The 24,789-nt window shown below is 51.4% G+C and overlaps 2 protein-coding genes across 9 annotated transcripts in view; both read right to left on the bottom strand.

The window, feature by feature from the left end:
* ING4 (inhibitor of growth family member 4) overlaps positions 1-24,789 on the bottom strand; it is a 111,562-nt gene that overhangs the window by 57,908 nt on the left and 28,865 nt on the right. The gene's annotated exons all lie outside the window — the stretch shown is intronic.
* Positions 5,153-17,967, bottom strand: PIANP (PILR alpha associated neural protein). Of its 5 annotated transcripts, XM_068182908.1 has the most exons (7): positions 17,817-17,967; positions 17,324-17,491; positions 10,978-11,046; positions 10,249-10,838; positions 10,020-10,101; positions 9,557-9,784; positions 5,153-9,412 (listed from the first exon to the last, which is right to left on the bottom strand). In XM_068182908.1, the coding sequence occupies exons 3-7, from the start codon at positions 10,992-10,994 to the stop codon at positions 9,391-9,393; spliced, it is 939 nt and encodes a 312-aa protein (XP_068039009.1). In that variant the 5' UTR covers positions 10,995-11,046; positions 17,324-17,491; positions 17,817-17,967; the 3' UTR covers positions 5,153-9,390. The 5 variants fall into 5 exon arrangements, with proteins under 5 accessions (XP_068039009.1, XP_068039010.1, XP_068039012.1 ...); XM_068182909.1 differs by lacking the exon at positions 17,817-17,967 and having other exon boundaries at positions 10,249-10,835; positions 17,324-17,722; XM_068182911.1 differs by lacking the exon at positions 17,817-17,967 and having other exon boundaries at positions 10,249-10,835; positions 10,950-11,046; positions 17,324-17,721.

Raw genomic sequence — 24,789 nt, 5'->3', positions numbered from 1 at the left:
ATTAAATACTCAGTTTTTGGCTGCACTAACTGGCAAACTCAGCAGAGGCCTGGAACACGACCTTCATCTAAGCTGTGTCACCTCCAGTGCACGTTGCTTCTGGATCAAGGCTGAGGCAGGCGGGGGAGGCTCAGGCTGCTGCTCCTGAGATAACTGGAAGGATCAGGGGAGCTGGGTGAGTGCTCAGTCTAAACAATGGCTTCAGAGTCAGGGCTGTGATCATACTCAAATTAATTTCAAATATGCACCGTAACACAAGAAGCAATTTGCATAAAACGTCACATGGAGTTGCATACAATTTCGCATATTTAAACAAAGTACAATAAAGCACAGCTCGGGCGGGCATGTGAAATCATTTGTGCAGTGAACCGTGCAGAGAAACGACGTACAATTATCACCAAAGAAGAAAACAAATGGCAGCAACCACTCAGGACGCAAAGGGAGCTCAGAAGTTGTGAAACACAAGCTTCTTCCTTCATCCACCATCCTGATAGATGCTTGGAGTCAGGTTATCATGCACTTCTTTTCCAGCAGGCCTTCCTGGTGCAGAGGATGCTGCTCGCTGTTTCATACCACTCCTCACTCCTTCCTTCACATTTGCATCCTTGGCTTCAGCTTTGCTAAGCACTTTCTTCAGGCATCATTCTTTCTGGGCTTTCCAGTGCATAGATTTCCATGTCTGAGGCACTCCCCCCTCACCAGGCACTGCTCCAGTACCTGCTCCAGGTGGTACTGTCCTTGCCCTTCAGTGGTAAATGCCAGAGGCCAAAAGACTGGCTCTGGGAGCACAAGGGCAGACTCTGACAGCCTCATTTTTGGTGGTCTCAGTGCTGTGTGTGTTCGGACCACGAGCCCTATGGCTTAGTTCTTGGTATCACTGTAGGTCACATGAAGTGGACTCCATCTCAGCTCCTGGAAAATGATGGCCAGACAACTAATATAGATAAGGAAGCAAGAAAAGGGAACAGCATCCCTTAACTGGGAATGTATTATCCTTTGGAGCAAACATCAGAGGGCTGAGACCTTTAAACCTGCAAAACAAACTTTCAGCCCCTGACCTACATTTTGTGACAGTCCTGCATCTCTCCCATATGGGTTGGGTCAGCACTGGAGCAGTGAGGCTGAGCTCTGAGGGCTGACCCATGAGCATGTGCTTTCCTTTCCCTCACCAGGAGGCAGGGGAGGATTCAACTGCTGCTCCTGAAACAGTTGGAAGGATCAGTAGAGCTGGATAAGTGCTCAGGCTAAACTGGGGCTTCAGTGTTGGCAGCACCCTGGTCCCTGTGAGCTCCCAGAGCCCTGCTTCACCCACCTTGACTTCATTTACCCAGTGCTTTCAATGCCCCCTAGCTCTAAATGTCTATTCTGATCCCTGCCTTTGACTCTCCTTCTCCTTCCAGCCCCATCATTTAATCCTAGCCACAATTTCTGGTTCTGCCCACTCTCTCCTCACCCTGCCTTTTCCTGTCCTCCTTCATATTCCTGCTCCCTCATACCTCTCTTTAGGCCTTTGCTTGACAGCCTCAGCTCCCTATATTTTAGTTAGGCAATTTGTTTCTCTCTGCAGGACTGCCTGAGTATGAACAAAGAGCTGTCACCAAAACCCTGGAAGAGGCAGTGTTATGCTCATTCACTCTTTTGTCCCAGCCCTCCTCTAACTTGCAGGTACTAGGGGAAAATCTGTCTCTTCCCCAGGTCCTGCACTCAGAATTGCTGCACTGCATAGGGAGCTACAAGTAAGCTGGCCAATGTGAGTAGATACAAGAAACCCACATTTATCCAGGACAGTATTTTTGGTCTTCAGTTTTGTCATGGAGGCCCTGGTGCTGGATATAAGAGAAATCTCATTATAAAGGAACCTCTTAGGGTCCCCGCTGTGTAGCCAGCCAACGCAAGGTACACAGAGCGTTGGATCGCATTTCTGTGATGTTTGTGTGATTCGTGTAATCACATAAGAAAAGAATTGCCAAAGCAGAAAAAAGGCATGGGAGAGAAACCAATTTGGGCTTAGATAACTCATCCTGGTATTGCCAAATGTGTCTGAATAAGACCAGCACAAACCTCCACTGTAGGTGTGTTTAACCACTGCATTCATGTTTCGGTTAATGAACTCGTTCAGGCAAAACTGTGCCTAACCTGGCTAGATTGACTCCCTTGACACTAGCAGAGGACACCCACCACTGACTGCTCCTTGGTTTGGGAAGAGCTCAGAAAGCTTCTGCAATCTGTGTCAAGGCTTAGAGAGCACCTGAGGCAATCACAGTGCCTGTGATTCTGGTGCATCCTTTCATAGGCAAACTAACAAGGAAACCAACTGGCTCCCTAGCTAGGCCAGGCTGTAACTCACATTTGACCAGTGCATGCTGTAGGCATCACACCATGTTCCTCTGATAGAAAACAAGTCACCCCAGGCTTGTTTGCTTGCTTGTTTGTTGAACCCTTGTGGTATGTCCAGCTGTCAACAAAGTCTGAGCTTCAAACTAGACTGGCTGCCCTAGAGCATCTGCTCTCCTGCCACTGGAGCGCTAACTGGAGCCACAGAGAGGCAGGGCAGGGCCCTGGAGCAGGAACTGGCATTTGCTTCCCTGCCAGATCCCTTGTGAGGATTGATCTGAGGCTGAAGATGGTTTTGTGTGTATTCTGGTCACTCCCAGAGAAAGCTGGGCTTTGGATCAATGTGGAATGCGTCACTGAATGGCCTATTATTCACTGAGTGCAATGTGCACTCGGAGACACAGCAGCCCTCAATAAAGATTCAATTCTGCCTCTAAGGATCAAAGCAGGAATGAACCAAGGGAACTACTCAACTCTTTTACATGATGCCGAAATGAGAGGTTGCTTGTTTCAGGGCGACTCTTTATGGCAGTTTCAAGTTGTGCATTTCTCCTAATTAAATGGCCATCCACACAGCCAGGTCCCTTTATGCGAGTGCAGAGCTACCTGTGATTGAAGCTCTCCATTCCCCCTGCTCAAAGGCTCACACTTGAGTTAGCACAGCTTGTCAACGCTGCCATGCCTGCTCCATACCCTCCTCGAGGAACACAGGGATGCCCACGGCTCCACAGGTGTTTTCCCACCACTCCCCTCATGCCCACACAGTGTCGGGATGGCTCTCTCACAAGGTGCAAAGGAACACTAAGGAATGACATCCAGCAGCACAGGCCTGGAGAGAAGGGCAGAGCCAGAGCACATGGGGTCCTAATTTCCAGCCACAACTCTGGAGAAGATCCTTGTGCAGGTGAGGTAAGCAAGTGGTGTTGGTTGCTGCCACATCCCTGCAATACAGACTCTTCACAGTTGCCTGATTTTTTTTTCCCCCCCATAATGGGATAATTTATAGCAGGTTACAGAAGGCATTCAGCTGGAGGGAATCCCAGATTTTGGAGATGGTTTCAAAATGTTTTTCATAACTACTCTCTTTCGCAGGAAATCACAGCAGTCAGCAACACCTCATGCTTGGTTTTTGGCCATTCATTAGGGTGATTTTCATGTGTCTTGAAGTCATTGCACAGGTCTTGTATGTTGTTCTTTGATTGAAATGATTGCATTCATTCCTCCCATCTCTGCTGTCCTCACTCAGAATACAACTCCCAGTGCTAGCTCCCTTCTGGAGAACAGGATGTGGGGGAGATGCTAGGGAAGGAGGCAAGGCTGCAGACAGGAAAGGAATGGAGATGCTGGAAAAAGAGTCAGAGCTGGGACCAGACTGGAAGGGTGGGAAGTCAACATGGACAAGTAGATAGGAGTGATGTAGTGGGGAGTGGTGATGGGAGGGGAGGGGACTAGACCAAGGAGTCAGTGTTTTGGGAAGCCAGAAGAATAAGGGGCAGCTTGTGGAGCTTCTCCTGTGAGTCAGAGAGTGAGTCCTGGTAGAAAAGGGTATGTTTGGCTGAGTGCCTGCAGCCCCAGCCTGTGCAGAGAGGGCATCAGAGCAAAAGCATCTGATGACAGAGAGGAATCAGCAGGAAGGGCTGAAGCTCGGGCTGGAAGCAGATGAGGTTTGTGCAAAACATCTCACTGCACCAATGAGCACATGAGTATAATTCCAGCACAATGAGAACCTATCGCCACCTCTGTCAAGTCTCTCTGGCTTGCCTGGCCCCAAAGCTGTTGACTGGAGAGGATCTTCCACCTAAAGCAACAGGGTGGAAGTCTCTGCTCTCCCACACTCAGCACAGGGGCAGAAGAGGTGCTGCTCAGCCTCTTGTGTGCCTGACCCTGGGACAGGCACCACAGGAGTGTGTCTGCTCTCTGATGGGCATGGGGCCACCACCAACCCACAGAGATCCTGTCCAGGGCACAGGGTGCCATGCGGAGGGGCCTGGCCCTGCAGCAGGAAAGGTCCTTCCAGTGGGCAGAAACCCCAGAGTCTGAGGCCAGGTCTGGTCTGCGAAGCCTGCTCCTTCCTCCAACAGCAAAGCAGAGGATCAGGGACACCTCCAGTGCCCAAAGGACTCAGACAGGGCAGAGGGAGCAGGGGCTGGGAACCATCCCCATCCCCAGCAGTCTTCAGCCACTGCCAGGCAGCAGCCCTTTGGAGTGGCCATCAAGCCTGGTGCGGCCCCAGCCCCGATTGCCGCTGGGCTTGCGAAGTGGAGGAGTTGTAGGAGACAAGGATGCTTAATTACAGAGCAGCCCTGGAAACCAGCAACAGCAGCAGCACTGTGGCCAGGAGGGGAGGCAGCAGGGCTGTAAATAGAAATTGCGGAGGCAGCCGCGGGGAACAGAGTGAGGGAGGCTTCTGCGCCTGCAGCACTGCGTGTCCCTCCCTTCCCGTCGGCTTCTGTCACCTCTCCCGGACACCCTGGCCCCCAGCGGGACAAGCAGCCCCAAGGCGTTCCTGGGAGGCAGCAGCTCCAGAGGCAGGACAGCTGCTTGGGTTGGGAAGTGGGTGAAGAAGGGCTCCTCCTCCACCAGGAGCCACCTACCATGGAAATGCACGAGGGTGGTCAAAGGGCCCCTTCAGTCGGCAAAGAGACCAAGGCAAGATGGACACAGGACCAAATTGCCCCCCTCTACTCCCCAGAAGAGAATGTGGGATGCCAGCAGTCTGAGCCCCCATCCCGATGGGATCTGCCCAGGATGCACCTTTCATCCCAACCTGACTTTTCCAGTGTGGCACCTTCCGCAGATGCAAGAGGTCTGCTTTCAATATTTTGCAAAGTTTTATTTAAAAATGTTGAAACTAACATCCCACAAGATTTGAATATTTCACCACAAGGAGAAGAGAAATCCTACAAAAATATATATCACAGCACACAAGGGCAGGGGAGGGGGAAGAACGAGACTGAGCAGAGGAGCAGGAGGGAGGCTGGAGGGGTGGATGGAAGCCGTGGCAGAACGAGACCGAGTGGCAAAGGGAGAACAAGAGAGGAGCAGGGAAAGCGAAACAGTAGGAGGGAGAGAACCAGGAGGGAGACCATGGTACAGGACAAGGGTGGGAAGAGGGAAAACAGTGGGAGAGGGAAAACCACAGGAAAAGAGGAGCAGAGAGCCAGCAGTTGGTGAAGGAAGGGGACCTCTCTCTATGGTCCAGCCAGGGTAGGGCCAGGACTACAGTGGGACAGCAGGGATGCAGCTGGGGAGCTGGAGTTTGACCCAGGACTTTTGTGCTGCAGGTCTCAGCTCTAAGGCTGTGCCACAGATGTGGTTTGTCAGAGTGAAAAAACAAAAGTTTCATTCAGAACAGTCTCAAGGTGGTCCTTTTTGAGAACTTGCAGAAAATGAACAAACCACTCCTTTCCAAGCATTTTTCTTCATCGGGAAGTGGAGTGGGAAATGAAGGGACCAGATTTGCAAGGGCACTTGGGTGCCATTGAGGAAGAGGTAGATAGCCCTCTCTGAATTTTGGGATGCTTGGCAGGATGTGAGTCCCTGGAAGCTGGACTGGAGGAGTGGTGTGGAAACACACACCAGAGGTCTACTCCCTGCCTACTAATTGCAACCAACCAGATGGGAAAGCCAAAGCAGGATTTGGCCTTGGGGTCATACCACTCTCTTGGGTAAAGAGAAGGAGATTCCAGTTCCTGCTTCAAAGCAGGAAATTCCCTCCCTTCCACTGTGCTCACAGAGAGACCACCCTTGTGTTCAAAAAGCCAGGGCTCTCCAGGAGCTCAGCAGAGACACAGCTACTTCATCTCACCCGGCCCACTTGGATGTTCCCTTTTAATAGCATAGAAATGTTGGGCAGAATTAGCCCAAGATTACAAACACTTCCAGTTGGTTTCCCTGCACACTTTTCTTTCTAATGGAAAGAAAAAAAAATCTTTCTCCTCCATTCATCTAGAAGACAGGGAAACCTGATGGGCTGTGATTAAGAAGGTGCTGTCCTCTGCCCTGGCTTGGTGCTGTCAACCCATCCATGTGCACATCTGACAAAATATTACCCTGGGCCAGGGTAAAGACCTCAGGCATGCTCAGGCTCCAATCTGTGTAGGGGAAGATGGTTTATAAGGCTCCAGTCATGTAGAAAACAGATCCAGTGAGATTATTTATTAACTGGAAGAAGCTTGTGTGTCCACATGTGTTCTGAGTGTTTTGTTCCTGGGACAAAGCATAGCAATGAATGTCTGGGTAGGACAATGAAGTTGTTTCCCTGTATCTAACCTGTTTGTGTGAGAAATTGAATGACTATCATAAAAATGTATTTGGCTAGGAAAATTGTTCTTAGAAAAGATGTTCATTATACCCAAGCCTCTGTTGTTGTAAGAGTTTTCTCTACACAGCTTCACCTGCTTTCCCCTTACCACAGTATCCATGAAAGGTTTCTCTCCCTGGAGATACTATTACCAAAACCAGAGATATGTAAAAGGGGAAGGAAAAAACTCCAAACCACCAAAATCTAAATTGTTTGCAGAATTTACAAAAGCCTTCCCAGGAGAGCACAGGGCTTCCCCACATCAAGTGTTGGAAAATGTTTTCACTATGCCTCCTGTGGTCCCCTGCCACTTTCTAACAAACCTTCTCTCCATGCAGCATGTGGAAAGAGAAAGTCCAAGGACAGCCAATGAAGTGGAAGAGTCTAAACCCTGGCCTTGTTTCAACAAATGCTGTTGATCAAAGAACAATCTAATTAATCTGGTCTGGAAAATTACTTCAACCGATTCAAGGTATTGCAAATTGCCAGCAAGCAGCAGTGCAGCCTCCTGCAGATGTCCTTCCCCAGCAGAGGCGTGCTAGGGAGAGGGTGAACAGGGGCAGCAATGAATGGGGCAGCAAGCAGGAACTGCCACCTGGTCCTTCCATGACCATCTGCAGCTTAAATGTCCACCAAAGCCTTGCATGGATCCTGAATAAGAACAGGCTCAGTAACAGATCGATCTACAGTAAAGCGCTAATATCCCCTGCTGTAAGCACAGAATCAACCTGTGCTTAGACTAGACATCTCCAGAGTCCTTTTCCACCTACATCTTTCAGCCACTCTGTGCTTTTAATAAGCCAGCAATTTTATTTGACCTGTCATTTTCTCCAAATCTCTACTGTTTTTGGGAAGCTTATCGTAATTTACACTCTGATTTAAATGCCCTTCACAGTGAGTCAGATGGGACCCAAGAACACCTAATGGTTCAGCTGGGTAAATGGGCAGAACCAGGCCTCTTATGAAATTCCCTGTGCTTTGTCCTATACAGAACAGGCTTTTTATGCACAGATAAAGGATGAAAGACTGCTTCCCTCTCTCCAAGATGACTTTTGTAAGAGACCTTGTACGGTGCATTAGGGCCTTCAAATTGTGGGTGATTTTCCTGCCTCTGGCCTCATCGGTCCAGCAGCTAAAGGTGTTTGTACACTGTAGGGGCAACCTTATCTAAATGTGCATCTTTTCACCTCAGTGGTAGTCGGTGTGGGGTTTTAATTAATTTGAAGTTGTCCATAAAAGCCAAGAGGAACTATTGTCATTAAGCTGAAATTTGCCATCTCACATGTCCTCAAAGTGACACCCATGGGTCCATGCCTAGGAAGAGGTGGAGATGCACGGATCTTGCTCACACAGGTCAGTGACAGTGGGGCTGCCAGCCCCACAGACCACCACAGCCCTGAAGGATATGTACAGGCAACCAGTTTGGACAGATTACCTGTGCCATTGCTTTCAGTTTCTAATCAGCTGTGGAACTGAATGAAGCTTCACCTGGGAGCCCAGATACCCCTCTCTCATGCCCTTGGTGAGCACTGCCTTGTGGGTTTCCAGTCACCTTCCACTCCAGGAGAGACCTACCAGCAGTACATGGCAACCCTTCCAGTGTTCCCAAGATCAACTCTAAACTGCTCTTGGTCATCCCAGGCACAGAGTCCTGTCTGCTGCCTTGTTGCCTGTGCCAGGAGTATCTGAAAGCAAATCTCTTCCTGAGCCTGGCAAAATTCAAGTTCCTCATGCCCAGCAATGTCTGCATTCCACGCTTTAGCTGTGTACAGGACACTTGCTAAATAACACGGTGAGCAGAGGGCTTCACCTTGGATTTTTCTGGAAAGCATCATCTTAGACTGGTGTTGCTCAGAAAAACCTTGCTGAAGGACGCTGAAGGGGTGGAGATGGACAGCAAGGAGTCTTTCAAAGATCAAAACATTTGGAAAGCTAAAGGAATCATTTCCAACTTTAACTGGCAAGAGAAGTGGCATGGGGGTGGGAACTGAGGGGAAAAACTGTGGACGGAGAGAGGAAAAAAGATACAAGCTGAAGAGAAAAAAGCCCAAAGGAGTGTTAGGCAGAAAGAAACTGGAAAGATGTGAATCTCTTCCATCTAGGGGGAAGATAACATTTCCTTCAAGGAAATGGGTTGTTGAGAGGGCCCAGGTGCTCTGTGAGCCTCTTCTGCCCAAGCTTCAGGCCTCCTTGGGACTCTCAGGAAGGCCAAGGTCTCAGGAACAGACGAAGTTGCCACCATCCAAGTCACCTGGCAGGCAATCCTGCAGCCACTGAACTCCAGATGTTCACTGCAAAGCACACGACATGGGAAGGGACACACGGAGGGTGAGGGCCCACAGGGACAGGGGTACGCCTTTCCACCTTGCCTACCCCCCGATGTCAGGCATGCACTGGTGAGAGAGTCATGGAGATCCAAGTGTGTCTGCGCACAGATGCGAGAAGAGGGGCTGGGGAGTTCAAGATTTCACACCACCACCAGCTGTCTTCCCTCCCACCATTCTACTCTCTCATCACCCTGTCTTGCGTGGGCAGGGTGGGTCCCCAACCTTCCCCCAGCAGGAGGCTAAGGAGGCCCAGCTCGTCCATTTGCCCAGGCACATCCCAGTGGGGTTAGTTAATAAAGGTGGTGGTGGTGGGCCATGGCACAAGGAGGTTGTTTTTTTTTCCTGGGGTAGCAGAGGCGGGGAGAGTCCGCGCTCGCCAGCGGTGACAGGAGGGTGGGGAAGCCAGCTCAGCCTCTCCCGGGAGCATCACAGGTTCACCAGTGGGATTCTGGGGGAAAGAGGGAATTGGAAATTAATTAGCGTTTACACTGCTCCACCCCCCCGCTCCCGCTAGCCAACTTTGCCCTGCCTCAGTGTGCCTGTCCCCCTGTCCCCTGCCAGCCCCTCCTGCCCCAGCTCATTGGCCACTCACCGGTTGAGCTGGAATGCTGCATTCTTCCCATGGCCACCCAGTTTCTCTGCACCCTCCTGGCCCTGCCTGGACTCCTCCGCCTCAGGTGTGGGAGTCAGAGGGTCGCCGTAGGGCCCCAGGATGCTGACGGTGGTGGGGGAGAGGTCTGTGAGGGGCTGCTGGCTCTCTTGCTGCCTCCCACCGCTCTGCTGTCCCGAGTGACGCCGGCGTTTCTGATTTCGGTCCCAGCTTTGGAGAGAACAAGGGGTGAGGTAAAGAGACGAGCCCCAGCCCTTGATGTCAGAGAGGCTTGTGGGATGGACCCCGCTACACTCAGCAGTAGAGCCCAGCATGGCCGAGTGCCAAACATTGCAAGGGATTGCAGCACCAGGTCTGCACCCCTGGGACAAATTGGTCCCAAGCCCACAGTCTTCCTGTAGACACCGGCCCAGTAAGAGCCTCCATTGGCCCAAACCCCACTCACCAGAACTTGAATATGATTCCAGTGGCAACCAGGACAATGATTATGGAGATGGTGATGGTGACGTACAGCTGGGGATCCACACCTGGGAGACAGAGGAGTGGGGCTTGTGATGGCCACTCCCTCCAGTCCCCAGAGAGCAGCAGCGCAAGGGGAGGTCCCTGATGAGTTTTGCAGAAGGAGCTGCTCCTGTAGGGGACCGGGGGGTGAAAGAGGCAGAGTACAGATTTACCTTCTCCCCGGGGCCCGAACAAGAAGGGCCGCAGGGTGGCTGGGGTCTCGCGCAGGTTGAGCCCCGCATTGTGCAGGAGCGAGTGGGAGTTGGGCTGCGCCGTCGCCATCCCGTGCGGCGAGACAAAGGTGTATCCCAGCGGTGGGAAGCCTGGGTTGGCTGAGTTTGTGTCCCCTCCGTCCTCATCCGACACTGTGGGGCCCCACACGATGGCCCAGGGGTACTGGGAGGAGGGCATGCCGTCCTCGAACCCCGAGGGCGTGGCGGGCCGGGCCCCCATGGCCTGGCGCCTCAGCCGCACCACGTGCCGCAGCTCTGCTCCCCGCGCGGGCAGGGCACGCTGGCGCGGCACGGCCGACCGGGAATCCGAGCGGGAATCCGAGCGGGAATCTCGCTCTGGCTGTGAGGTCCTTTCCCAGATGCAAAGGGACCGTGGGGCCGAGGGGCTCCGGCGGGTGCAAAGAGGCCGAGGGGCTGCCGGGCCCCGAGAGCGAAGAGACCATGTGCCAGGAGGAGGGACGGCCAAGACGACGAGGAGGAGATGCCACAGCTGCAGGGAGTGGATGCGGGAGAGGAGTGGAGGCATCCTGCTGCGGGGTAGGGGGAAGAAGAAGAGAGCCTGATCTAAACGTTCCTCCTTTGAAAGGCCAAGCAGCCGGGAACAGCCCACCACCCACACTCCTGTTTTCTTCCCGCCTCACCTGCCAGTGTGGGAAGCTGTGAACCTACCAGGCACTGGGCTCCATCTCAGATGCAACAGTGTCTTTGCTCAGTCAGGATCTTGTCTCATCTTCTTCACTGGGAACCAAAAGGGAGGGGTGTCAGTGTCCCCTCACACAGTGGTGACGGCTCTCTCCTTGCAGGCAGTGTGAGTTCCCGGCCCCGGCTGGCAGGATAAGGGGAGTCCATGCACGCACATGTGCACCCTCTCCTGCTCCCATGCACAGAGGTGCGTTGTCCCCATCCCCATGCCAAGTCCACCCAGAAACACATGCGTTAGCATATGCTCACAAAAGCAAGGAGCGATCTCTGGAGCACACGTGCCCAGGCACATGCACAGCTTCCCCAGGGACTCTCCTGTCTTAGGGCCGAGAGGGGGATTCAGCATCTTTGTTTGCTTATCACTGGAACAAGTTGGAATCTTAATTCCTGTGTTTATTTATAGTGTGGAGTGTGTAATCCATTTATTAAAAAAGAGCCTCTTCATTGTGTGCCGGAGCGAGGGAGCGAGAGGGGAAGCATGAGAGTGATAAACCAAGACAACTGAGAAAGAGTGAATCAGCGAGAAAAAGTCCAGCCTCACTAAAGAATTTAAGAAAAAAAAAATATGCCTATCAAATATTTAGTATTTACTTTCCACTTAGCTAACATGAAATTACCTTCCCACACTCCTTGTCTTAATGTCCTCTGCACTGTCCCATCCCTCCCTTTCTCCCCTATTCCTCCCTTTTCTCTCCCACCTCCCACGGCTGAGCAACAAAAGCACAGAGTGAGGTCAGGTCCTCTCAGCCGGATTTCTGCCCTGGACGCTCAGCACCGTCCGGCATCAGCCCGGTGGCAGCACGGCTGCCCTTCCTGCTGCCTGCCCCTTCCCTTGGCTGGGCACAGCGCCGTGCCAGCCCTTCCCCGGTGAGCTCTTGTGTGCCTGACCCCGGATCCTCTCCGCAACCGCACGCACAGGACAAAAAAAAAAAAATCATGCGAGATGTTCAGCCTGCTCCTTCATCATGAAGGGGAAAGCATGAATGCCGACAACCCACGGTCATGCCCTCCTGTGGCTGCCGGGATGGAGAAACAGGAATGCTTGCCTGAGGGAGTCAATGCAGAGGCCAACCTGCCCCTCCAGCCCTGAGCCAGCTGTGCTGCACCTCCCAGCTTCCAAAGGGTTACTGCCATCCGCCCCTGCTCACCCCATGCCCTGAACAAAAACTGCAGCCACTCCTGCGTGGGAGGCTTCCTTTTCCTGAGGGAAGAGGCCAGGGCTTGCTGTGATGTACACCTGAGAAGAGGGGCCACGAGGAAGGGCACCCAAGACTAAGTAGCTGTCTAGCTCCTGCTGCATTAACCGGGGATATTTTTAGTTTCCTTCTGTTAAATATTTAAACAAAGTTCGCAGAAAAAATAAAAGAATTGTTGGCTAATGTGCCCTGCCCCTCCCTCTGGGGCAAGATCAGTCTCTGGAGGGATCCTGAGATGAAGATGATGAGAAAAGAGCAGCTATTCTAAGCATTTCTTTGTTCTTTGCTCCTGAACCTCTAAGCCTTGGAGGGGACTCAGTATTAAAATGCAGCTCTGCAGAGAGGCAGCAGGATGGAGCAAATTTTTTCTGAACCCAGATACTGGCGAGATCTTGGCCATCTGGATTATGATCACGATGCCGTGGAAGATCATGTCTGGCAACAGAAATCCATGACAGAATTTATTTTGGACTTTGAAAGGGAGGGAATTCCAAGCAAGGAGGACCTCCTTGTGTGAATCCCCAGGCTGGAGGGCACACAAGTTGCTGGAGAAATTTCAAGGTGGCTTGGAGTGCCTGGGGCCATGCCTGGGACTCACCACGGGACAGCAGTTCCCTGGGATGAAGAGCCTGCTCTGCTTGTGGCACAGCTCAAGTCTACAGGGGCAGGGGGCTGTTTTGCATCGGGAAGCAGGAGATGTGGGGCTGGACAGTGCCATCCCAGCAGGGGTGATCTTCTCCAGGTGCAGGCAGACCTCAGTGCCAGTCCCGCAGGGAAGTGTGGCACAGTAGTGGTGCACATGTAACCTCTAGCACTCCTCCTAACAGCGATGGCTCTACCCTCAGAAATGTGCCTGCGGGTAGGAATGCTGGGGTCGCTGCGCTCTCCTCGCTTGCTGGGAGATCTCATAATGGAGACATCACTGTTCTTCTAAGGTGAGATTGTGAGCTCCAGCAATGACACCCCAGTCTATGGACTTGCAGGGTTGAAAACTTGGGAATAAGATACCCTACAGAGTCAAATCCTGGATGCCTTTCACACACAGTTCTCTAAATTTCAGCCCTATGGAGCAGAAAATGTATGGAATGAGTTGAGGAGGGGTGAGCCCCAGCACTGACCGCTTCATGTGCACATGATGCTGAGGAGGGGACAGCCCATACATGGGGTGCAAGCCTCAGACTGGAGACACTGCTGTGCATGGGTTCTGCTGCCTAGAGTGAAAAGTTGGTGAGTCCCAATACCCCCACTCCAAAGGTGGCTCCAGATGAGTGCAGGAACGATGCAGTTGGTTGGTCTCCATCCACATGTTCTGGTTTCCTAATGAGATCATGGCCAAAGACTGTGTCCTGCACTGGCACACCCACGACTGATCCTGGAGGAGCTGGGAGCAGGACAGAGGTGTCTCCCATGGCATGGAGGGTGTGGGAGCAAAGGAAGGCTTCAGGTGAAAATACCAGGCAGTGCAGGCTGGATTCCAGCGTGCTTGGAGCGTTTATGTTCGAAATGGAGCATGGATGTCCCTGTGGATTACTGACAAAACAGCAGACAAAGCATGTCTGGGGCACTCTGCGGTCAGCCACCGACAGCAGGATTCTGTCCTGGGCACCGACCCTTGGCGGGCAAGAGTACCACATGCCCTTCGTTCAGCTCTGGATGCAGCTCCCAGTGTGGATCCTGAATAAACTGGTAGACCTTCAGAGCAGAGAAGGGGATGCCTATGCTCTCACTACCTGGGAGTCTAAATCCCACTTTATACCATTCAAGAAGCCTTTATGTGCCAGTGCAGAGAGATTGGATTTCTGCACCAGTACCTCATGGCAGGGCTCTTGCTTTCATATGTGTTTCCCAGGTCTAGTGGCAAGAAAACTGGACAGGGCTACTCCCAGAGTCTGAACAGGAAACCTGTATACTTTCACTCTAGCTACAGAGCCTTCATCTCAGCGTTCCAGTCCTGTGATGCACAGATGACAGAGTGTGAATGACAAAGCTATTTCCCCGGGGTACTTCATTGAGCTCAGTTTGTGAATCTTGGTGCTTGGAAGCAGTGAGTAAGAATTACACTGTTCTTTGCTGCTGCATATGGACCCCACCATCACTCCAGACTAGGGCTAATCTGTTAGGAGCTGCTCTCATGCATTTGCAGGATGGAAGCATGAATCCTGCTGCTGTTCCCCACACCCATCTGTGCTTCCTCCCTCTTTGTAAGTTTCCTGCAGCATGGACCCGCTGCTGCTGGGACATGAGAGAGAGATCTCAGTAGCCATGCCCCAAAGCATACATAGCAGTTCACCAAGGGGGGCTGGGAATTTGCATCCTACCTAACGGCTAGGAGAAGAGCCTGCTGCACTCCTGCTCAGAGCAGGGAGCTCTGAATAAACCCTGAATGTGACACCCTGAGCTCTGGAGTTCAGATACTACTGTGCCCCAGGAAAGCCCTAGGATTTGCTTACTCCTTCTCCGTGTTCAGGATTCTTGTATACCTTAATGCAATAGAGAAATCCTATCCAAATAAAAAAGGCATGGCAGGAATAAAAGAACCAAGGTGCTAGCCGTGTGCTGTAGCTCCCTCGCATCAAGTGCAATCTGTAACCTTCTGTTACAAAATGCTGAAGTTTGACAAATTCAAATGAGGAGCAATACTATTAATAAAGAGGGTCACACACCAGCACAATTCACCTAGGCAGGTGGTGTGTTCCCTACTGCCTGCAGCCTTTGGCTGGCTGTATTCCTAAAAGAGATGCTACAGTTCAATCAGAAGTTACGGGCTTGGCGCAGGAAATTAAATTGGTGAAATTCTCTGGCCTGTGCTCTGCTGTAGGTCAGTCTCGATGATCAAAATGGTCCCTCTGGCCTTAAAATCTGAGAATCTCACAGCTTTCTCAATGCCTAGCCGAGATCAGCTCTGACCGGAGAGCAGTTGGATGAAGCCAAGCGCACACAAGCCGCGTTAGTGAGGAGCAGGTAGAGGCTCTTTCCATCCGGGGATGGGAAAAGAGTTGCACCCGATTCTGTCTGGCTCAGCCGGCAGATGATGATCTATCTGTATTTTTGTAACATCTAGAGCTTGACTGCTGTGATACTGTGCCTCTAGGAATGAAGCTGTCTGCTCTCAGAGCGCTCCAGCTAGTTCAGAATGCAGCAGTCTGTTTGCTCGGCGACTCAAGCTGCCGGGAATGCATCACCGTGCCCCTCTGCACCCCACATCGCCTTGCCTTTGAGTGCAGAGTCCGGTTCAAGGTCTCCAAACCAGCATTCAAAGCCCAGCATGGGACAGGCCCCAGTGACCTAAGCAATCAATCACCTCTCCTTATGCAGCGATGACCTCACATGACGGATATATTCCACTGGAACAATGAAATTGCCAACCAGTTTGGGGAGAGGGGGAAGGGATGGAAGAAGGGTAAAGAGGCTAATGACCCTGAAAAATGGAACATTCACAAGAGCTGGGCCAAGATTATGAAACTTACTGCTGGCTGAAATAACGCTCACCATTAGCAACCCCGCAGCACCAAGAGCTTCATGCAAATCCTTGCTTCACCCAGCTCCCCCACTGCAATGATTCCACTTGAAATAGTGATGGAAAAATCAAAACAAAGCTGAGGAGGACCCAGCCCTCCTTATGGAGAAGGAATGCTAGGTTGGCTGTCATTTTTTAATCTCCCAGCCAGCACTAAAGGCTGTGGTGACAGCTACTGATATGAGACTGTGATCTGGGACCACAGAACCTAACAGCTATCTCCAAGCACTGAGCAGAGCAAGTTGAGACACTGGCAGAGAGATGACCCCCCCACACTGTGTGATGCCCTGGCCACACCACACCTATATTTTTCTCAGTGGCCACGAACACCCCGGAGTTCATGGTCCAAGAGGCAGAGATGCAGTCATTACTGGTTTGGCAGCAGGAAGCACGAACCCCAGTGTTGGTGAAAAGGGGTTAGGTATATGCCCTGCTGTATTCAGCTGGGTGGGGACAGGGAAGGAGAGGAATCCTAGAGCAAATGACCCAGGGAGACAATTCTGCTGCACTTGGAGGAGTTTTGGCAGCTGGGACTGTGAATCCTAATGCTGGTACTCCGGAGTGGAGATGCCAAGCCCATCCAGGGAGAGAGTTCCTGCTATGCATGGGGCTGGGGGCAGCACCTCCCAGAGCTGGCTGAATTTGGGGGCTGGCAGTTGAATGCAGTGGCTCACGTCAGGCTGCTCTATCTGATGTCTGAGGCTGAGAGGGTTGGTGGCAGCACCCAGGAGGATCCAGCAGGATCCCAGAGGGGCTGACACTGCTCGCCCTGAGTCAGTGCAGGTCCTGCAGTGTTCAGTGACTTGCCGATAGGAATTCCTGTGCCAGGCTGCCAGGGTGAGCACTTACGGGCTGGGTATGGCAATCCTAAGCTGGGGCAGAATGCAGGGCTGGAAGGGTGGTGCTGCATTTAGATGCTTTCATAGCAAGGGAATGGGCGTGTGAAGCCCATCAATGGTCCTCTGAGCTTAAGTCTCCCTGCATTTGGGAACTGTGAGTGTGGCCCCATTCCAAGCAGCACTCTAGGATGCCGGTCCCCTGCCATCTAGTGCCTGCCTGCAATACATGTCATGAGTCTGACAATCTTCTGCCTCCCAGTTTCCTACTGTTCCCGGGCATCCAAGTGCTTCAAGTGCTGAGTCTCCACATCTGAATTGCTCTCTCTTGCATGGTGCACCCTTGGCCAGGCAGGAGGTGGGATTGACCCCTCTGTTTCCTTTCTCCAGCTGCGCCAATTTGGCTGAAGTCGCCTTCCTCAGCGCAGGCTCCAGTGCTCCAGCACAACAGGTCTGTGATGGAGCCCGGAGCTGGAGGGTAAGAGGCAGCGATCCCTCGGCTATGCTCCCTCCCTCCCGGCACCTCAGGCATCCCCTGCCCCCGACTAAAAGAGGAGGAAAAGGAAGGGGGAGGAAGGAGACAGCCGACTGGAAGGAGACAGAGCACCTAGATCGGGAAAGGGAAAAGAAGAAGGGGGAGAAAGGACACAGGGAAGGAGACGGGGAGAGATGACTTGGAGACGGGCATGCAACCCCACTCCCCCCGCCCCTGCAGCCCCGTCCCCACTCTGTCCCCCAAGCCCGGGCCGAGAGGATGAACTTACCTTGCGGGGAGACGAGTGGGGCGCAGCCGGGGCGGCGGAGCACAGGGCTGGGGGAGCACAGCTGCTGCTGCCCGTGCTTCTCATGGCCAGGACGAAGGAAGGAGAGGAGGAGGAAGAGGAGGAGGAGGAGGAGGAGGAGGAGGAAGGTTTGCTGAGGCTGAGCTTTGGCTGAGAGAGAGGGAGCGAGAGATGCCTTGAAATAAACAGCTGCCGAGGACTGGTCCAGCCCCTCTTTCTCTCTCTCTGTCTCTGTCTCTCTCGCTCGCTGCCTCCCGTTAACCCCATGGCTGCTGGCACGGGCGCGCCCGGCGCCGTGGCCCCCGCTGCAGCCCGCGGGGGGCGCCAGGGCGGCCGGGCGAGGGCAGAGGCCGGGCGGGGGCAGCGCGTCCCCCCGGCCCGGAGCCCCCTGCCCCGGCGGCCGGGCGCGAAGGCTCCTCCCGCTCCCTGCCCGCCCGCGCCGCGCCGCGCTCCCGCAGCCCCGCGCCCGCCGGACCTGCCCCCCGCCGCCTCCCCGCCGCTGCCCGCACGGCTCGGCCCGGCCCGGCTCCGCTCCGCTCCGCTCCGCTCGGCTCCGCTCCCCCGTCTCGTCGGTTATTTCGGGATCTTCACAGGAAGCGATTAGGTTGCCATGGAGAGAGGTGTCTCCAAGGGACCCGTCGCTCCAGCTCGCTCCGGCGAATGCCACCCCCGGACCGGTCCGTCCTTGGGGGCGGAGGCCCCCCGGGATCCCCCTCCCCCGGGCCGCCCCCCGGGGCTCATCCCCGCCGCCCCTCGCCTTTGCGACCCGCAGCAGCGCCCTCGGGGAGATGCCACCCCTCGGTCCCGCCCCACGTCCCCCGTCCCTGCATCCATCATCCCCGGGCTTCGGGCCCCCGGGCCCCCGTGGCCGCCGCGGTACCGGGCGGGGGGGGCGGCAGAGGGACGGGTGGCCCCGGCGAGGCGCACCCCCGGCGGGGCAGGCAGCGGGGTTCGGTCGAGCCTCACGAGCAGAGCCCCTGGGACACATGGGTGAGGTAGGAGCGCTGGGGAAGAGGGGGGGAGGACGGGGATCCTTCCAAGGTGTGTTTTACCCGTTGAGGGATCACCCAGGTCTTTTGAGCGTGTCCTCAAGTGCGTTTCTGCCAGGGATCGATGGGATGCGTCTGGAAATGGTAGGGATGTGACAGCAAAATTAAAGAAAGAAGCTGATGTGCCTTTGAGGGGCCGAGTATTTCACAGGGAACATCTCCCTCCACCATCAAGAACCAAACAGAAAGCACAGACCAAATCAGAAGGGAGCAGCTGAGCAACCAATGGGCGAGAGAAGAAAGTCAATGACAGAGAGACAGTTTCCACTCCAGGGCCTGAAATATGAGGAAGCAAGACAGTAATTTCCTCAGATCCTCAAAAACAATCAAACTTTTCATCATAAAGCGATGAGGAAAGACTGTGACTGACCCTGGGAAAAAAAAATACCAGAAAGAAATAGTAGAGACAGCACTGAGCTGTAAAGCAACCTGCCACAGCATGAGGGATGGAAGCAGGTGACAAATGGACACAAAGTACCAAGCCTGAGCACGGCAGGATGGCCAGAACAGGTTGTGCGAACTTTGGACAGATATCTGAAGGGTCTGAATCTGTTCTTCACTAGGCTTCCTGCGAGCTCCTGTGCCAATGAACCAGGCTGCTCTGAGCTTTCCCATGTCAGGATATTTGAGTCTTGTGTGTGAATTTGTGAGCATGTTTAGGAGAGTCAACAGGTTTTTCACATGTTTGGGAGTGATGTCATTGTGTGTTTGGAGGATCAGCACAGGGATGGGGCTGTGTTAAGACTTACTGTCACCAGGAAGTCGTGGTGTGGGAGGAGGGCACTGCGGGCAGCGGTGTCACGGCCGAGGTTTGTGTCGGATGCTGCAGCACTGTGTGTCACCAGGCATGCACATGCCAACCCCCCCCCGCCGGCTTTTGTCCCTTTCATGTACATGGGGCTTTATTCAGAGATTATCCAGGCTTCTGTCACACTCCAGCCTTCTCATCTCTAGCTCTCACAGGACTTGTACAAATCATCTGCACAAACCTTGCTCAGTGATCCCTCACACTCTCATCCCACGAAACTCCCTGTGCAGACATGGTGGAGCAGCACAAGTCAGCGTTCACTTTGTCTCGTTCTCTGTGCTTCTTTCCCTGCTTTCTCACATGGAAGTAGCAGAGGGTAGAAAGCTCTGGAAGGGGCTACGTCAGGCACACAGGCTCTCTCTGACCTTTTCAAATCCTGACGAATGTGTTTAGTATAATTGGGAAGCAAAAAACAGAGGAGAAATTTCAACCAGGGAAAGGTCAGCTAAAGGGTGGAAATCCAAACGACGCAAACACTGAAAATCCCCCTGAAGAGTAAAACTACAGAAGGCAGCAAAAGGAGTCAGAAATATGAGAGAGGACAAAGAGCAGGGTTCTGTAGGGACCAAGGAAACCTTGGTAGATGTGGTGGGGGGAGTCAGGAAAGCTGTTGAGGTGATGGAAACAAAGAACTCAAGAGTTGATGTCACTCGTACCTCACTCTTATGTGATATAAATGGAATGGCTTGTTTGGTTTCCTTTTCAAAGGAAAGCTAATGTAAAATTACATGGAAATTTGAGGGGAGAGATGGAATCAGGTGTTACTAGCTGTTATTTTTGTCAGAAAATGAACACGTACAGATCATTTACACCAGGAGTCCTGAGCCCCGGCAGGCCACTGCTGCTGGTTTTACTGTTGTTTCCTAAGGGAAGAAAGACCCATGTTGTTGCCTTGCTACCTGCAGAATCCTGTCTGTCTGTCTGTTAGTTGCCATGGATTTGACAAAATGACCAGATTCTAAAAGGTAAATAAGCTCCAACAAATTGTATGAAAACCAGCAGCCTGACAGAGGAAAGAGATGCTTCCAATGCTTGTGCTGGAACAGAGCCTATAGCCATGCTGCTGGGCAAAGCCCCACAGGTCAGAGCAGTCCATCCAGCAGGCCAAAAGAATTAAGCAGGAAATGTTGGGAAAGCTGTGCTATTTTAGAAACGTAACAAAGAGCTCTGAGCTATGTAAAAAAGCTATGTAATGTTAGAGAGTGGTGGGGGAGCCCAGTGATGTGGACTGTAGAAGAAATTGCCTCTCACAGATGTGGCAAGCCATGGAAGGGGTGCCATCAAGAGACCCCAGCTGAAGGTAGGGTGGTGGAAAGTACAGAACATACAGGAAAAAAGTCCACAGAGAACCCAGTTTCCTCTGCCCTACTGCTCACCAAACAAGGGGTTAATAAGCTTTGGAATATCAGAGACATCCCAAAAGACTGGAAGAGAACTGTGCCCTGTGAATATTTGTAAAGAGCAAACAGAAGACCTGAAAAATTCTAGGCAAAGCAACAAAGAGCTCATATGAGATTCTCCAGTTAATGCCAATCAGCCTGGTTTGGAGGAAACTAATCTTGCTGCATAAACTTGTTTTGTTCTTGTCAGTCTTTGATGTGACTACAGGTTTGTTTGGGAAAGGTGATGGCTTAGATCTATCCAGGCTTCTGGAAGTGTTAATTTCCCAAAGCATGCTGATAAGAAAAAAAAGTGTTATGCAACATTAACAGAGCGGGAGGTTAAGTGAGCTGGTTAACTCCATTTAACGCCCTGTAAACACAAAGGAGGTCATCCCTGGAAGCCCACCATTGAGTGGCAGTGTTTCTTATGTGGATGCCCAGGAATGAGTCCCGGGTCAGGTATGACTCACCATTTTATTCAGTGCTTGGTGAGCAGATATAGTTCATTCTGACACAATTTACTGAGGACACAAATATTGTTAGAGTGTTAAAAATAATGAGGATAGGACCAGGACAGAGTGACCTGCCCCTTTCAGTAAGGTGGTCATTCTTGTAAAACTTCTTATAAGACTGTTGAGAGCAAATTGTACAGCCACGAACAGGAAAAAAATGTCCATGTCTACAGGGAACAACTTCCAGTCCTGGAAAGAGGTCCAGTCTGAAAAAGATGTGGGGATTGTAACAGGCAGGGAACTGAACACAGAATCAGTGGTCCAGGCTGCAGCAATGAGTCTGAAGTGATTCCTGTCTGTGTAAGGACAGAAGTAAGGATGGCAAGCGAGGAGACGATTAAACCTCTCTCTGTGTCTGAGTAAGTTTCATGCTGGAAAACTGTACAGTGCTTTATGCTCCATATTTTAAAAATAACTTTGAATCAAAGGTGATCTGAAGACTGGAGATCTCAGTAATTTAAAGAGGTCAACCTGTTTAATATATCAAAAAGCCAGAATGAGACATGACTTGCTTGCAGTATCACTTCTTTCCTGGAGAAAAGTCTACCAAATATTCTGGCAGAGAATAACAAGAGCCAGTCACTGGAGAGTGATTAATCACAGAAACAAACTATCTAGTGAAGTGCAAGATCCTCTCTCTTCTGGAGTCTTTGAATCACAACCGGAGGCCTGTCTGGAAGATAGTTCCTGCTCTGCAGAATCCTGAGGGCTGTGAGAGCAGATCAGAGGAAGAATTATTATGCAGTTACCCTCCAGCAGCTGATACTGGGCTGATTTTAAGTGTAACCCCTGTGTGCATTAGCCCAGTACAAACTAAAGGGTTAAAAGCCTTCTGTATCATGTTGGTATCCAAGAGAGTCATGCCAGCCTCCCTTTTCCTTACAGTGTGTTTGTCTCAGAGTCCGTGTTACACACAGTTGTGAAAAATCGTCTCATGAGATGTGACTCTGCTATGTTTGGAGAGGGACTGGTGAAAAAAATGTCTTCAGCGTTTTGACAAGTTGTTTGGATTCTGTGGTGGTGAAGAAAGGAACAACCTAGAATGAGCCGGTACAGCTCTACAGCTTTAAAGTGGGACAGTGAGCACAGAGGAAAGAAAGTGGATCTATAGCACAAAGAGAATGGAGGTTTCTTTCTGTAAAGATCAGAGCGATATCAGAAGAGAGAGGGATGATGCTAGGGAGTGGTTACAGCTAGGATCAGAAATCCCAAACATTCGGAAATAACAACACAGAACGTCTCCGTGTCACAAGATTTATCTTAAAATTATGAAATGTCATACAGACTTGCTTTCATCTGCACTCTTCGCCCCCTACTTTCTGTTCTTTTGGTTACATGAAAATCACATTTCACAGTTTCCCTGTGACCATAAAGATAGGTGTTTGCTTTATGAGGAAAGCAAAGGCACAGAAGTTACTGACTCCAGGAGGCTGGGATTTAATTTCAACACCCAGCACTCCAATCTAGGGATGAGGCCAGTTTTGCTAAGTTGTGGAGATGTTACCCATGACTTTTGCACTCGTGAAGACGATGACCCTCTCATTTGGAGAGCGCAGGAACTGAGTAATTCAAAGGACCTTCTAGTCTTTGCCCCTGATGCAGGATAAAAAAGGAGCAGACAAAAACATGGAAAGCCAGCACACAGGACATAGGAACTGGGGCCAAAGTGGAGAAGGAGACAGAGAGAGCATCAATGTAGCAAGGATGCTCAGGCTGCCAGGCTTTATCTAACTAATAATGAAAGAAAGCAAGCGTGTCAGCGAGTGTGAGAGAAACAGATCGATAGAGAGATAAAACTGAGAAGGAAGGAGCCAGCAAGGGGGTGGGGAAGAGAGTAATAAAACGCTACACATCAGCAGGGTTACGTTTGAACCTGATTTGAATGCACCCTGCACTGGTGTAAGTGAAGACAGGAGGTGTGAGGCTACGGTGAATCAGGCCTAAATACATAAAGAGGGAGGGAAAAGCAGGGAGGAGATGGTGCCCTTGTCAATATTGCCCTGTAACCTGCCTGCACAGCTCTCAGCCAACCTTACCTGCCCTGCCTCTCCTTTCATCTTGCTGTATGGAGAAGCCCAAATATTGCTGGCTCTGAGAATACAGACTGATAGACTTTCCTGCTTCCCTGGGTCATCATGATCTTCCTGAAGAAATGCCTGTTGGGTAAAATGTGTCTTGGTCCCATTTTACCTGACTTGAGCATAGGAAACACTCCTTACTATTTTGTTCGTTGAGGACCCAGGGTAGCTTCCAACAATGCCCTGAGCCACTGGATGTGAGGCACTTTCCTAGGAGAGCTCATTGACTGTGCCCATGCTCAGTTACCAGTGGAAGATGATCGGAGAAGTTTCTTTGCTCAGCTTCAGATTTTTGAGGCAAAGGAGACTCAAAGCTAAAATGGTCAGAGCACACAAATGAAAATGTGCCCTACAAGAGCAGGACTGAAGGTTTGGGTGCCTTCCCCTCTCAGGGCACATGTTTCCTTCTCTGGTCCAGCACTCAGACCTGTTTTGCTCCTTATGCCTCGAATTAGTTTTAAGTGATGTCCACCTAATCTTCGTGGCATGATCATTAACGTTAGAAGTTCAGTTTTTCACACTGACCACACTGTCACTGACCATCACTGTCCACTTTGTTCCCTCCTTCTGTCAGTAGCCTCAGTGAGGAGACCAAACACTAAAGGAACCTTAGGGACTGAAGAGGATAACCCTGAGAAGGAGTAGTGATAATCCATACAGCTGTACAAATGAGCTTGGGAGACAACGATCCACCCCCCCAAGGCAGCCACAGGTTATGTTTTCTAGCTCTGAAATTGTGTTTGGAGCAGAATTGTACCCCAAAGGAGCCTTCTCCATGACTCAGCCACAGCAGCTGTGTGACAAGAACTAGAGTCAAAGCAAGAGAAGAGAGCTGTTGATACTGGCAAGTAAAACCTTAACAAAAGTAGACTTTACCCAGATGAAGATTTCAAGATGTTACACTTATTTCAAGATGTTACGCTTACAGAAGTCTGGCAAAGCACAAGTCAACTGCCTTTAATATGTGCTAAACTGATCCAGCTGAAGACCAAATCTCTTGCTGGCAATCGTGTGCTGGAGTGCAAACTTGCCCTGATGGATCTACGATTTTAACATCCTAGAACCATGCTACCTGCATAGAGTGTATTGGGCTCCCATCAATGTGTTGCCTCTTTTTCTTTCATGGAAAATCATAGTGGGTTTCTGAAGGAGCCAGCCATGAGGAAATTGGTGATGCACTGGAAACTCTTGGCCAAACAGCTTAACATTTCTTATTGAAATGCACACTGACTGCACTCCTCCCAGTCCCCTCACGGCTCACCTCTACCATGTGATTTATACAAGATGAGAAGAGCTCTGAAAGTGTGGGTGTTTTTTATCCCAAATGACCCCCATTTCTTATTCTCTCTCACCTGGCACAAGGAACTGTGCCCTCAACAATGACTGCATTGCTGTAACTCACACACCCACGAAGAGATACTTAAGGTGCACTATAAGCATTTCTATCCTTGTGGAGCGTTTAAACTATCATTTTATGGCCATACCCTGCCTGCATCAGGGATGCATTTCTTGTCAAGTGCGATGGTTAATGATTCAGCAGATAGTAAAGTCATTTTTTGGTAAAAATTAATGCAGTAGAGGAGGGGAGGCATGCAGGGATTTAAGAAATGTACGGCTTA

Source organism: Anomalospiza imberbis, chromosome 2 (genome assembly GCF_031753505.1).
Source record: "Anomalospiza imberbis isolate Cuckoo-Finch-1a 21T00152 chromosome 2, ASM3175350v1, whole genome shotgun sequence".
Taxonomy (NCBI): domain Eukaryota; kingdom Metazoa; phylum Chordata; class Aves; order Passeriformes; family Viduidae; genus Anomalospiza; species Anomalospiza imberbis.
The sequence above is the reverse complement of the archived record's forward strand: the minus strand, read 5'-3'. Positions and strand labels throughout refer to the sequence as shown.

Bases quoted from the DNA above. Each gene is read 5' to 3' on its own strand.
- PIANP (XM_068182908.1), bottom strand. The intron at 10,102-10,248 runs GTAAATCTGTAC...TCTGTCTCCCAG, and splicing joins GTTCGGGCCCCGGGGAGAAG to GTGTGGATCCCCAGCTGTAC. The intron at 9,785-10,019 runs GTGAGTGGGGTT...TTCTCTCCAAAG, and splicing joins GGAATCATATTCAAGTTCTG to CTGGGACCGAAATCAGAAAC.